The sequence below is a fragment of the Camponotus vicinus genome, unplaced genomic scaffold, assembly GCF_025532165.1.
Source record: "Camponotus vicinus isolate PSW18456_S1 unplaced genomic scaffold, iyCamVici1.0 SCAF_4, whole genome shotgun sequence".
Classification (NCBI taxonomy): Eukaryota; Metazoa; Arthropoda; class Insecta; order Hymenoptera; family Formicidae; genus Camponotus; species Camponotus vicinus.
Window position 1 is genome coordinate 18,832,707 of NW_028141976.1, and position 14,856 is coordinate 18,847,562.

General features: G+C 30.1%; 2 protein-coding genes across 5 annotated transcripts; one reads left to right on the plus strand and one right to left on the minus strand.

Moving 5' to 3' along the window:
* Nucleotides 1-6,345: 6,345 nt before the first annotated feature.
* On the plus strand, nt 6,346-14,316 carry Pig-o (phosphatidylinositol glycan anchor biosynthesis class O). Of its 4 annotated transcripts, none has more exons than XM_083095776.1 (5): nt 6,346-9,191; nt 9,277-9,447; nt 9,523-9,740; nt 9,928-10,141; nt 14,119-14,316. In XM_083095776.1, the coding sequence occupies exons 1-4, from the start codon at nt 6,599-6,601 to the stop codon at nt 10,120-10,122; spliced, it is 3,177 nt and encodes a 1,058-aa protein (XP_082951902.1). In that variant the 5' UTR covers nt 6,346-6,598; the 3' UTR covers nt 10,123-10,141; nt 14,119-14,316. The 4 variants fall into 4 exon arrangements, with proteins under 4 accessions (XP_082951902.1, XP_082951900.1, XP_082951901.1 ...); XM_083095774.1 differs by lacking the exon at nt 14,119-14,316 and adding an exon at nt 11,153-11,517; XM_083095775.1 differs by lacking the exon at nt 14,119-14,316 and adding an exon at nt 11,202-11,517.
* On the minus strand, nt 11,148-14,847 carry LOC145969666 (uncharacterized). Its single transcript, XM_083095788.1, is given in 6 exon segments — nt 11,148-11,331; nt 11,334-11,370; nt 12,556-13,849; nt 13,851-14,226; nt 14,645-14,762; nt 14,764-14,847. Coding segments are annotated over 6 exon segments (1,968 nt in total). The 3' UTR covers nt 11,148-11,272.
* Nucleotides 14,848-14,856: the final 9 nt, after the last annotated feature.

Genomic DNA, 14,856 nt, shown 5'->3' on the forward strand with positions numbered 1-14,856 from the left:
TAGTTAATCAGGAAGTAGGGTTGTTAAGGCTATTAAGTAAAATCATTAGAATTCTTCTATTAATATTAGGGTTGTTAGGGCTCTTAAGATCATTAGAATTCTGTAATAGTAGGATTGTTAGAGCTATTAAAATTATTAGAATCCTTTAATAGTAGGTTGTTAGGGCTGTTAAGTAAGATTCATTCTTTCTTTTAATATTCCAATAATCCTAGGGGTAAATTAAAATTATTTTCATTAAGTTGAATTTATTTTTAAAAGCGTTGTAAAAATAAATATAACATATTTTAAAAATAAAAATGTTTTAAAAGTGAAATTTAAATTATCAAAATTATCTTCAGAAATATTAAAGAAATTGCATAATTATTAATGTTTAAGAAATCTTAACATGTTATATTTTATTTTAAAACTTAAAAATATATGTGTATTAAATCAAATATAATATTAAATACAAATGCTATCAATATCAAATTATTATATCGATGTTATTAAATATTTGAATATTTTATTATTTGAAATAGATAGCATCATAAATTTGTAAATTGTAAATTGTAAATTATAAATAGTTATAATTGTATTTTAATTATAATCTAACATTGATATTTTAATTGTAAAATACAATACAATTATGACTATAATTATATTATATGAAATTGTATTTACGATTGTAAATTCTTATGTAAATTACACGAAAAATTATCGAAAGTATACGTATAATGATTACATAATAGTAATTAACATAATAGTAGTTTATTAAATTAAAATATTTGTTTCTGTAGTATATATTTTTGGAATATTCATAAAAGAGTAACTGTTTGTATTTTCATGTCAAAGAGTCATTAATAAATTCGGAAAATTTTTATATAAAATGTAAAAATTCGATGCTAAATTAATGATTAAAATATAAGCATTATAAAATTTGACGGACGCCTTCGTTACAGAATCGCGAGTCAATTATTATAAATTTAATGATATGCTTTCCGTTAGCTTTATTTATTTATGAATTCCATATCGCGCGGAACTGAATATTCTTAAAATAAATTATTAAATTATGATTGCGAAAATACCGTATTCTTTCCGCGTTCTCTTCGCGTCCTTATACTAGATTATCATTTTAACAGAAGAATTTTATCGCTGTCCCTCTCGTCAGATAATTCCTAAATATTGCTAATTAAATATAAAGAAATGTCGAATAAGAGAGTGAAGATTCGATGTGATAAGTCAACGATTAAATATTAGCTTCACAAAATTTAACAATCACCTTCAATATTATAGAATCGCGAGTTAATTATTATGAATTTAATAATTTGTTTTTTCAGTTATATTTGTATTTACGAGTTTTTTTTTCGTATCGGAAAATATTCATAAATAAATTAATAAATTACCGTTGAGAAAATACCGTGTTTGTCTCGCGTTCTTTTTCGCGTTCTTAGACGAGATTATCGTTTTAATAAAAGAGTTATCATTGTTCCTTCCGTTAAATAAATGAAAGTTGCGTGGCTCGTACCGCCGAGGAGTCGAAACGATTTTCATCATGGAGAATTATTTCTCACCGGTTCTTGTAAGATTCGCGACGTTTAGTTCGGTGCCCTGTTAAAAATTGGGAATTTTTATTGTAAGATTGAAGGAACTAATCTCAGGTTTTCCTGACAATTTCCGAAAGCAATGATTTCGGTAGTAATTCAACGACGATACGATTCTTTAACGTCGAATTAATTTAAATAATATATATTTAGATGAGAGAAATGTATCTTTTCTTTTCTTCGTTAAAAATGTTCTATCATTATTAGGATTGGTATTATTATTGTCTTATTGTCTATATATATAATGCCAGAAAGATTTAATAGTAGATTAAATATGGATATAGCGTTGTGTATAAATTTTAATTTTTCAAGTAATTTCATATTGTAATTAATTTGTATAAATTTTTTGATAAAAATTTGTATAAATTTTTTGATAAAAATGATTATGAACGAATATATTTTTAATTAATATAATTTGTCTCTTTTGAAAAATTATTTCTAGGTGCTGGGGATATTAACATTAATTTTTAGTTTCTTTTAAGAAACTATTTGCAGGTATTGGACATCCATCGCCATTTTGAGATATTAGTTTTTAGGTATATACCATTTTATATATATGTATAATAAAATACATGCACAAATTCACGTATCCAAAATATTTTTATAATTTTTAATAATGTTATATATTATATATACGCGAAATTATACATGAATGTTACATAAAATGTGCGAATACTTAAAAATTTCGAGACAAATCGAATGGGTACCTTTATATCAGTAAGATATTGATTAAAAGAAAAGAAATTATTAATTTAAACGTTATAAGAGTAAGAATCTAGAGAATTAATCCAGAATTAATTGTTTAAAATTATTTGATTTATTTTATTTTGCACACTGTTCGAATTGAAATTTTTTAAATCTTGCTGATATCGGGTTTGATTCGTCTCGCGCGCGTGAACGGTACCCCAAATTATGTGTTCGCACATTTAACACAAAATCCAAATAATGCATGTATTTTATTATTTATAAATATAATCGTTCATAATCACATTTCAATAAAAAAGGTTGTTATATCCATTTAATTTTCAATAAAGAAATATATTTCTTAATAATGGAAGAACATGTTTTTTGATGTGCATATCAATTTCGTGAATTGAAGATAATGACGAGGGATGATTGTCGTTGATTTATTACTGAATTGATTGTTATCGGGAATAGTCCGGAAAATCCAGGATTCATTCCCTCCTACAGTGAAGTTCCCGACGTTCAATGGATCGCTTAACTTTTCTTCGCAGATTGATCTTGCGAAATCTGATGTAGAAACAAGATGTTAATCATTCTCCATTTTTAAGATCGCTCCTCTTTTTATCGGATTATCGGTATGTCACTCGCGTATCTGCAATTAAATATTTTAAATATTATCGATTTATTTATTCGTCGCGTGTTATTGCGAATTTTAAATCGCAATTTATCTTATAAAAATTCGCAAGTAAATCGGTCGATGAATTGCATATTCACAAACATTACAGACCTCAAATGTTTGTCGAAATATTTTCTATATTTACGATAATTATATCGTGCACGTGTCTATTGAGAGCTTCGATTATTATATTATAAAAATTATACGTATCGCGATTAAATATTCCGCATATTATGGACTTATTTATTCGTCGCGTTTTCTCGTGAATTCGAGTCGCGATTTATCTTATAAAGATTCGCAATTGACTCGGACAGTGAGTACTGTATTCGTAAATATTACAGACAATTCATATCAAATTGTCTGTCAAAATATTTTCGCATTTATGTGATAATTATATCGCGCGCGATTATAATGTCTATTGAGGCGCTATGATTATTATATTATAAAAGGTATACATATCACAATCGGATATTCCGAATATTAACGATTTATTTATTCGTCGCGTTTTCTCGGGAATTTTAAATCGCGATTTATCTTATAATTTAATCGTTGACTTATACATTCAAGCTTTGTTTATCTTTCCACGTCTTTGAATATTGTTTTTAATAGTTCGTGCAAAATGCTGGTAGTGCAAATATTTTCTTCTATAATTTAAAAGACGATCGATAACTTTATTAATGACTGTTTTAAACGTGATTCTTTACGTGATTATTTAAATCTTATTAAACTCTACAATTACATCGATTATTAGAGGGACTTTGAAAATCATTCGTTTCGTTATTTTCTATTAAACGTGGCCACAACGCGATTTTTAATTATATTTTAAAGCTTATAGAGCTGATTTTATCTTATTCAGCTAATCATGCGCGAAATAGGATATGTATTTTATTCTCAATCATGAAATTCATATAAAGTCGCGTATTAATCGCAAATAAATCGAACAGTGAATTTTATGTTCGTAAACAATACGGATCACAAATGTTTGCCAAAATATCTTCGTCTGTCATCATTTGTGTGATAATAATTATATCGCACGCGTGTCTATTGATGGTTTCGATTATCATATTATAAAAATTATGCGTATCTCGCAATCGAATATTCCGATTATTGTCGATTTATTTATTCGTCGCGTTTTTTCGCGAATTTTAAATCGTGATTTATTTAGTAATTTAATTAATTTCGAAGTTTATTCTATCTTTTCATTTTGAATATTTCCTTTGATAATCTATACAAAATGCGCCAGTAATGCAAATACTTTCTTTTACAATCGAAGAAACAGTCAATAATTTTATTAATGATGATCTTTTGATCACGATTATTTACGTTATATAAAACTTATTAAATTCTATTATTGCATATCTATTATTAGTAATAAATGTCGCGTAATTAATCTTCACTGATCAGTCTCGTCTGGACTATGTAAAAATTTTTAGTAAATTTTTAGTAAATTTTATATTATACATATATTTTGGACATTTTTGTGTAATAAATTATTTTGATTGGAAATGATTAGAAACTAAAAGACAGTATGCATACAACCTATTTATTAATAGTAATACTATTTTGTAATTATATTAAATTTTATAATTTAGTACATTGTATTATATAAAGAATTAAGCATAAAAATATTATGAATGCTGGAAAAATATTATGCTGGTATGAAAATAATAATAAAAATATATAAAAATAATGTTAGCTATATTAAAATGGAACATATGAATTCTTTATATTTTATATAAAGGAAGAGACTTAAAATATTTTGCAACATTTATATTTTTCGAGTCTTAATTATAAAAACATCAGAAGAATCAGTGATTAATTTGACAAATTCTATACATGTATTAATAATTAAATTTTTAAATAATTAAAAAAATGATTGATAAATATCAAAGATCAGTTTACTGCTAATTAAGAAGATTTATAGAAATACGGTTAAAAATGTTTTTATCCCACAGCAGGCATTTTGTGTTTTGTAAATAAAAAGATATAAATATGACAATGAATATAGAAAAATATTTATTTCATCTTTGAACATTAGACAGTATCTTTCGCGATTGAATAATTTATTTACTATCAATTTACATACATAAGTATCTTCCCAGGTAGCAAGCACACGTCATTAACGTTCCAAACTGGTCATTTTTGGTCATATGTCGTCAAAATGACTGATTTATTACATGACTTTATATTGACGTCTTGATATAACATTATTGTGACGTCATTTTTCAATCATGAAGTAACGATTATTTTATTATTAATGTCATTAGTTAGTACATCGATCCCATAAAAAAATCTTTTAAAATTTTTTATATAACATGACTTTCGCGATCAAACTTTAACAATTGTTAAAGTAAAATTCACTGTAAAACCAGTAAATATTTCACTGTAAAACCAGTAATCGCTAGTTCGTTTGTTTACCGCTATCTCTCTCGTATTTAGTTTTAGTCATAAGAATTATATAAAGTTTGCAAAGAGTGACAGATAAAATTAGAAATATTACTTCGATTTAATTTCTGATACAATCTCAATAGAGAGGCTTCAGATATTAAATCGATCTTATAAGTCGGACAAATAAATGTCTGGCTACTTAATGAAAATTATTCGTTCGTTATCTATTTAAAATAACAAGTTCAATATGTAATATAAATAAAATAAAATTTTTAATATAATAAATATTTAGTAAATATAAATAAAATTTTTAATTTTATATATATTTATTTATATTTATATATATTTATTTATTTTTATATTATTTGTTATATTTATATTATATTTATGAAATAGATAGAGAGATGAATTGTAGTTTAGTATTACTGGCAATAACGAAAGAAATATTACTGATATTGAGAAATATTACTGAGATATTACTGATTGAAATAGTCAAAATTATTAACTGATTCTTTCAATAAAATATCACTGATTTACAGTGTTGTACTTATAACTGCTGTAATCAGTGACTATTTACTGTTTTTCAGTGATAATACACTGATTCACTTTTAGAGAGTGCTTTATTCGACAACACTATTAAATATATTATTATGCTAAGAAAAAGACGTCAAAATATGGTACATTTTATGACGTCAAAATGCGGTACATGTCATGACGTCAAGAATCTGTGACATTAGACCGTCATTTTTACGTCATAAAAACGTCAATTCGTGACGTCAACAATAGTCAGTGAATGACCAATTTGAAACGTTAAAATGACGTGTGCTTGCTACCTGGGTTGTTATACAGCACTGGTGCTACCGGCATTTCGTGCACATAGCACGGAACAAAACCAGAAATTGTTCACATTATATATTATCCTCTGAGAACATTCATGGATATTGGCTTTGTAGTTCATGTCCACGTTTTTAATGTTCATAGAGGGCATATCGCTTCTTTCTGATACTGGCAACAGTGGCCATACTGTTTCCTACATATGTGTTGTAAAAGTTGGAAATGATTTGAGGTTAAAATCCGTTTATAATCTCGACACATGAGTTATTGATTAAGTGTCTTTAAACAAAAACAATACGAGGACAATCGCGTATTTATTCTGCAAATGTAACAATGGTGAAGAATAAATCGACAACGTGTCGTAGATTAAGATTTCATCCAAGTTTCATTGTGCCATCAGTGAATAATATCTAGGAGTAATACTGATTTGACAAAAATGAGCAGGCTATGGAATTATTTAGTATTTCAGGCATGGATGTCTTATTTGATGGCAGCTGGATTGTTAGTCTTCACGAGTGGCTTCCTCCTTAATCGCGTCTCCAGGCCCGAACAGGCTGAATGCATACAATGCGCGGTTAATGCCGGTGATTGCGACATGGCAAACATCTTCCAGGACATGGAACACGCCGCTAAAGTGTGCCTAGAGCGTAGAGCACGAGTTGTGCTCTTAATCGTTGATGCCTTGAAGTACGAGTTCGCGGAATGGTATGAGAACACTGCCTCGATATTCTCCTATCATCGTAATAAGTTGCCCGTAATTCACGAATTACTGCAGAAACATCCGTCACATTCTCGCCTGTACAAATTCATAGCCGATCCGCCTACCACAACTATGCAACGTCTCAAGGGTCTTACGACAGGTTCCTTGCCCACTTTTATAGAAATAGGGTCGAACTTTGCCTCGGATTATATTCAAGAAGACAATCTTATTGACCAAAACGCTGCCGGAGGTATTGTTTTTATGGGAGATGATACATGGACCAATCTATTCCCGAATAAATTTATGAGACAATTTCCATCGCCATCATTTAATGTCTGGGATCTGGACAGTGTAGACAAAGATGTCCAATACCGCATTTTCTTTGAGATGAAAAAGAAAGATTGGTCGTTGCTAATAGCGCACACACTTGGAGTTGATCATTGTGGACACAAGCATGGCTCGCAACACCCAGAAATGGCGAGAAAATTGAACGACACAAATACACTTATAAAAGAAATTGTAGCATCTCTTGAAAAAGATATGATGCTTTTTGTTGTTGGAGATCATGGCATGACTGAAACAGGCGACCATGGTGGTGATAGCTCGAATGAAGTTGAGGCTGCATTGTTTGTTTACTCGACAACTCCTTTGATGAAAGGATTTCCGATTGATAATGATAATAGCGTGAATCAAATTGATCTTGTTCCTACTCTGGCATCGATTCTTGGCACACCAATTCCTTTTTCTAATTTAGGTTCTGTAATACTAGATTGTTTACCAAATAAAGTAGGAGACACTGCTGGTCAGTTATCATATGTATTACAGTCTCTGTGGAGAAATATTGCCCAAACAAAAAAATATATAGAGGTATATTCCACAGATACATACTTGTTTTCAAAAGAGCAGCTTCAGCATTTAAATTATGTGTATAATCTTCTCGCCGAACGAATTAAATATATTGATAGTTTTGAAAAGCTAGAGACATTTATCAGAGACACCAAAGGTTATTTTAAGTTATTAAAAGACACATGTTCTGAAGTGTGGGTCCAATTTGATTCAGGTTTAATTTCTAAGGGTTTACTTTTGATGTTTTGTTCTTTATTTTTCTTTTATCTCTTCATCACTGGTATTCCTGAAAATCGTATGTGTGATATATTTAAATCTTCATTCTTACAATGTGCCATTATAGCAAATTTAATTACTGCAGCAATTACTACATGTTTATTTTCGTTTAATGTTTTAGAAGAATTGAGGAATACAACTTTTTTTGCCACTGGTGCAATTTCTATTGGTTTATTAGTTATAGTAATTGCTCAAAACTGGGATGTTATATCAATGTGCTGGTATGATCATCGTAGAATTAAATTGTTGACTTATGTAACAAGGATAATACTTCTTCTAACAGTATGTACGCTTTTCTCCAACAGCTACATAGTTGAAGAAGACAAAGTCTTGTCCTTTCTATTTGTTACACTTGTTTTTTTGTTGATTTTTAATTTAAGAAAAAGTGATTCTGATAGTACTTTTGAAAAGAAAACAAGATTTATGTCAAAGCCATCAAAACCTAATTTCAAGACAATTGTACTAGTTGTTGGTTTATTAGCATGTATCTCAGTGAGATTATCGCATTATTTCTGGCGCTGTAGGGAGGAGCATTTACAACGGGAATGCTCTATACTTGCAACTGGTAAAGTTGACTGGTCCACAGTGTCGAATAACTGGAAGCATGCTTTATTTGCTGTCTTACTTGCTTTAATCATTCTAGCATCGTATGTGGTAATAGTTAGATTGTGGTTGCAAAGTTGTGGAAATCTCACAGGCTGGGCTCCTAGCGTCATAGCGGGACAGTATTGTCCAATTATTGTAAGCGTTTGCATGGGTTGCTACTGGGTTCTACAAAAGTTCCCGAAATGTATCAAACCGAAACTCTCCCTCTCCTGGGAAATTAATATATTACCTAACGTAGTTTATTTCTTCTGCGTGTTAGCGATTATCACTCTCTATTATCGTCCACTTAGTATATACTTGTTGCCAAAGAAGAAAGAATCCATCGATCTCTATCGTGACGAAAACATAGTGCCTCGGTTATTTGAAAAGATAAAAAATTCGATTTCTCGCAAACGAATAAATGCTGATGAGCTTCCAATTATTTACGGTTTTGGAACTGCCTATAGTGCTGCATTCATCTCGTTAAGTGTATTCCTTACACTTCTATATGCATTATTATTGGGAGATGCTCTATCACCTGGTACATTTTTAATGTTTGTAACATGCGTCTGTGTGTTGGGTTTATCCGCGATAGAAAGATACAAAAATGCTAATAATATTTGTAAGTACACACAATATATAGAATCCGTATGTTATCTACTTATACTTAGATCTATAATTTTTATGTATTACTGTATTGCACATAGCTGAACTGATGGATGTATCCATGCCTGTGCTATTTTGCTGGTTCTTATTAGCTGAATATTTCTTTTATGGAACTGGCCATCAAGCGACATTTCCTACTATTCACTGGCATGCTGCCTTTGTAGGAACTGGTGGTTACTTTTATGGAAACATAGTATCAGCAATTTTAGTCGGTAGGTATATCAAGATACAGCTTTTCTTAAAATTGTTATTAACTATAATTCTGACATACATAAAACAATTTACAGGTATCAATACATTCGGATCGCATATTATATTAGGTGCAACATTGCCATTATTAGTGATTGTGCCATTTACGCTACATCGGATATTTCCGAAATTTCTTAAAGCAAAATTTTTCGATGATATAAAGAGAGGTGAACTTCTATTATTCGAACAAGACTCTGCCTTCCATGCTGCAATTTTCTCGATTGCAGGAAGATATACGTTACTTCACGGAATCCGGGTATGTTGTATAAAACATATAAAATTAAATGCATACTTATTTCTTATTTTTTCTTTAAAGAACAATTTCTGCACGTGTGCAAAAAACACACATGTATATATACACACGCGCGCGCGCCCACACACACACACACACACACACACACATATATATATATATAAAATTAGATATTGTACTTCTCTTCTAGACTTTCGGCAGCATGCTTGCGACAACAATACACTGTCGGCATTTAATGGTTTGGAAGATATTCGCACCGAAATTAATATTTGAGGGATTAGGATTTCTGGTAACTTTGGGTAGTGTACTAGCATCATTCTACATGGTGTTTCGCATTGATCAACAAATGGAATACCTCATTACCAAAATCACGAAAAGCAGATGATAGTGACTTATCCTTAAGGGTGTGTAGTACAATCAATAGCTAAGTACTAAAGTCTCAAAGACATTTCACTTTGCAAATTTGGAAATGGTTCGTTACTTATGAATATAAAGATTCGAGATATTACAATATGAAAGATGAAACATACGAGTCTATGCTTATGATACTGCCAATATTTCCACAATTTTATATGAAAATATAACAAAAGATAGGATAAATATAAAGCCACATACAGACACACAAACATACATATATCCTTCGATATAAGAAATGTCATTTATAATTCATCATTCATTATATGTATAAAACGAATATTATAAATGATGTTTCTCGTATTCAAGGGCAGAAACTTGTCTCTCCTCTTTTTCGAAATATTAATGTTAGATATTAATGTCCATCTTATATAGAATCTTATGTTGCATAATCAAATTGTGATGCTTCCTAACACACTAACACTATTTTGCATGCAATGCATTGCTGATTAAAGACAAAGCAACGTATTTGATGCAGGATTGCGTCTGTGTGCCTGCGCGATTGTTGTGGATACATTGTCGTGTGACTACTATTATTAAAGAGAAATAGAGAAAAAGGGGGAGAGAGAGAGAGAGAGAGTGTGTGTGTGTGTGTGTGTGTACAGTGCGCGTCAATGATCCTGTTCTAGGCGGGGCAAGGAGAGCGTAGAAGTGGCCAATCACCAGCCAGGTCACGCTGCTGGCTGATTGGCCAGTTCTGAGCTCCCTTTGTCCCGCGTAGGACAGGATCATTGACGCGCACTGTACAATTATATACAGAATAGACTAAATACGACAAATATATTAGAGGAACATCCATCTTTCATATCTTTTGATACATCTACATAGAGAAAAAATTCTGTATCGTATTTGGTAAAAAACAAGTTGTGCAATAATTCTGACATTTAAAATTCATTCTTGATTATATCGTACCTTAATTCTTTATCGTAAATAATTTTATACGATTCTGTATAATAAATTATGTTTTTGTTACTTTTTTCACACCATATATTTTATTATAGGAGAAATAACGTTTAATCGTACGTTTATATCAGATAATAACATTTTTAGAAGATTTTTCATTGAAATTCAATAAATGTAAATATACGATGAAAGAAGTACTTCTGCTAGCTGAGAGTAGATTAATGCTGGTTATGATGGTGCCTATGATCTTGATATTCATTCTTGTGATACTGCATCAGTCAGCCCATTTGTTCAAATTTCCATAAATGTTAGGCTCCTGCGACAGATGAATAGACGGCCGCGATATTCATAATTTAGAGATATTGCACATATTAATTGTAATTAATACTTTGAAAGCCTGGAGCTTGAGAGTTAGGCAATTTAGGCATTTTAATCTGAAATAAAATGAGATTACCACCTTTTATAGCTTGTATGAATATTATTTTCTTGATTAGACACGAGATCTCTTTGATGAAATATTAGATATATTAATATAATTATTAATTTCCATTCCTCACTTTAAATAGAATATTTTATACATAGGCTTCCAAGGTATTATAATGCGTCATATGATATGTTATGATATAAAATTATATATGTGTGTGCACATATTGACTTTTATTCATTTTTTTTATTAATATTTAATATTTTGTTGTTATAATTTTTAATTTTACTTTGATAGTTTTTTCTGATACTCTTCTGAGCACAATTAAATAAGTAGATTATGTATAAAAAGATTAAGAATAAGTTTTTCTGATAATTCTAAGCACAATATTAAATATGTAGATTATGTATAAGAAGATTAAGGATAGGTTTAAAATAAAAATTGCAAAACATGTCAAAAATTTGTTCTTAAAATTCGGAAATGTTTATGTATATTACCTGTTTATTTGTATATACTTCCTGTTTGAAAAGAGATTCCTATATATTTTCTAAATATGATATTACATGCAATATGATATCTATTATAAATTAATAAGTAATATAAAAAGTGAGAGAGAAAGTTTAAAGTTTTGGTTTAATATAATATCATCAAAATAATATTGTTCAAAGATATTAATATTAATTATCGTATAATAAGAGATTTAATTAAGATATTTTAAGAAAAAGATGACATAAACAAATTAGTAATTAATATTTGATTAATATAATAATTATTATATAAACATTGCAATTAGTGCAAATTATTACAGAAATATAAAATTATTATTATTATTATAATACTTGCTAAACATTTTTCTTTGTTTTAAACTGATTTTAATTTTGAACATTACGTATTTCAATAATAATATATTTAATTTTGATTTTTAAAATTAAAGTGATATGCTTTTATAATATACGAATCATATATTATAAAATTTTATTTTATTTCAATGTGGAATATATTTTTCGATTGATGTAATGTTATAATTGTAATGTTATAATTGTAGATTTATGTTCCAAACGAAAATCATACACTTACCAGCAACTTAATCCCTCCTCCTTGATGTTCTGGTGTAGAACCTCCTCCGGCTTGTACAGATTCCACCGAGCCCGCGGGTAGACTCTGATATCCCTGATGCATCTGCATTTTTACGCCTCTTATGTATTGTTTATGATCATGCCGAGGATTATTTTCATATCCCAAGTATGATTGCAAATCATCGTCCACTTGTCGTTTTACAGCAGATGCCGAATTCTCCGAATAAGACATCCAGGAAACCGTTGACTCTTTGCGCAAAGCCCTACTTATTATAGGATTATCTTTGACAGAACTTGCCGGATAGGAAGGCATAGTTACAGATTCAATGATGGATATTTTCTTTAAAATGGCATCCAAGAGAGTGTTATTAATTGATGAAGCGTTGTTAGTTAATGGAATCTTTGATGATTCTTTTGAGCTGTTCGGAGTATCAGAGTTCTTCGCGACTGTAGTGATGTTTTTTTGCAGATTCGCCAACATATCGAATACTTGACTAAGTACAGCCATTCTCTGTTGAAAAGAAAGCGTTGGATCTACTGTTGATTTTATAAAGGGAAACATACCGGGGAAAGGTTTAAAAGGTCTTTTTGCTGTAGCGGCCATGGTTTTCTCATACGCAATCAGATCATTCAGAGTTGCTATCATATTGTTCTTTAGATTGCCAAGCTCCGATATTATAATATCAATGGTCGCGTCCTTAACAGCTACGATGGATGATGCATCGTCCAAAGATCTTGTATTTTTGTCCGATAAAATATCATCAGATTTTAGAGATCTCATAAAATCGCCTTTTGCGCTTGAATTATCATCTGTTTCTTGCACAGTTGCATTTAATTTTATGCTGTCAAACAACTTGTCCAGAAAGTCCGACACCTTTTGAATGTATTCGGTCGGGCTGGGAATTACAGAGGATGGCAACCAAAAGCTGGCTGGTAGTACGATAGTGCTCTTCGACGTGGGTATTTCGGTCATTGTTGCTGAAGTATTAGTGACAAGATTTTTGAAGAGCACATCTAAGAACGCTATCTTCTTCGCAGTGAACATGCTCGGATCCACCACTGATCCGAAAGGTCCACCTGGTCCGAAAGGTTCGAATATTCCCGGCAAATATTCTTTTAGAGGCTTACTAGCAGCTGATCTTGTTGCCGATGTATTTTCTACTATTTGTGGATTTTTTGGATAAGACAATGAGCTTGGAATGGAATTGATGTCATCTACGGAAGAAGACGCTTCTACGCTTCTTCTTTTGCGGAAGAAAGATGTTTTGTTCAAATAATCGGGCATTACTTCTGAAAATGGCGTAACGGGCGAATTTCAGACCTATCGGACTAAATTTTGAGGCGAATAGACCGAACATACCACGTTTATATATACCGTTACTATCGATCGCTTTCTCTTTATCTTGTATTATATTTTGTTTATTAAATAATGCATTTGCACTATCAGTGTTATTTAAAGGAAGTCTACTTGTACCGTATAAGATAAACGGCTTGGCATTTGCTTTATTATATGCAGCTTATCCTAAATCATCGAACAAGTTGCTCAGTATATCCGTCTTTTTAGAAATGAATGTCTTCGGATCGACAAATTTCGAGAAGAATGGAGATTTCGGCGCATAAGGCACGGATATCTTATCCATTCCAAGCGGAGGTCCAAGGGCTTGCGAATAAACTACAAAATAGTAATCGATATATATATCTTTTACATCTATAATTATACAACAAAAGAAATTAATATATTAAAAAGAATTGAATAAAAGAATACTTTGTTTGTGAAATTGGATTTAACATTGCAAGTTTTTTTATTTCTTTTTAGATATAATTCCTTTTATTTCATTTTATTTTTGTGAAAAAAAATATAATTACATATGTATAAATAAATAAGAAAAATAAATCATCTAAAATATTAAATAAAAATTAAAGATATCTTATTTCTATTTAATATTTGACATTTAAAAGATTATTTGATTTTGGATCATATTTAAAAACATTTTAAAAATAAGAAATCTTCGAAATGAATACTTGCAATTATTTATAATTTTTCATTTTTTTATAAAATATCGGGAACAAAATAAGAAATATGACATTACCAGGTTTGGATACAAAGCCTGTCCATGACGCTCCAAGTGAAAGTGCCAAAATTAAACTGCCAGAGAATGCCAGTAGATAAATAGAAAATAAAACTGTTCTTTGTCGAAGCATATTGCACTAAGTAATGTGATCTACACTGTGACGTGCTTTTATAATAATCATTATTCAATAATCCTTGCAAAGTCTTCGGGATTATTTACATAAAGAATGC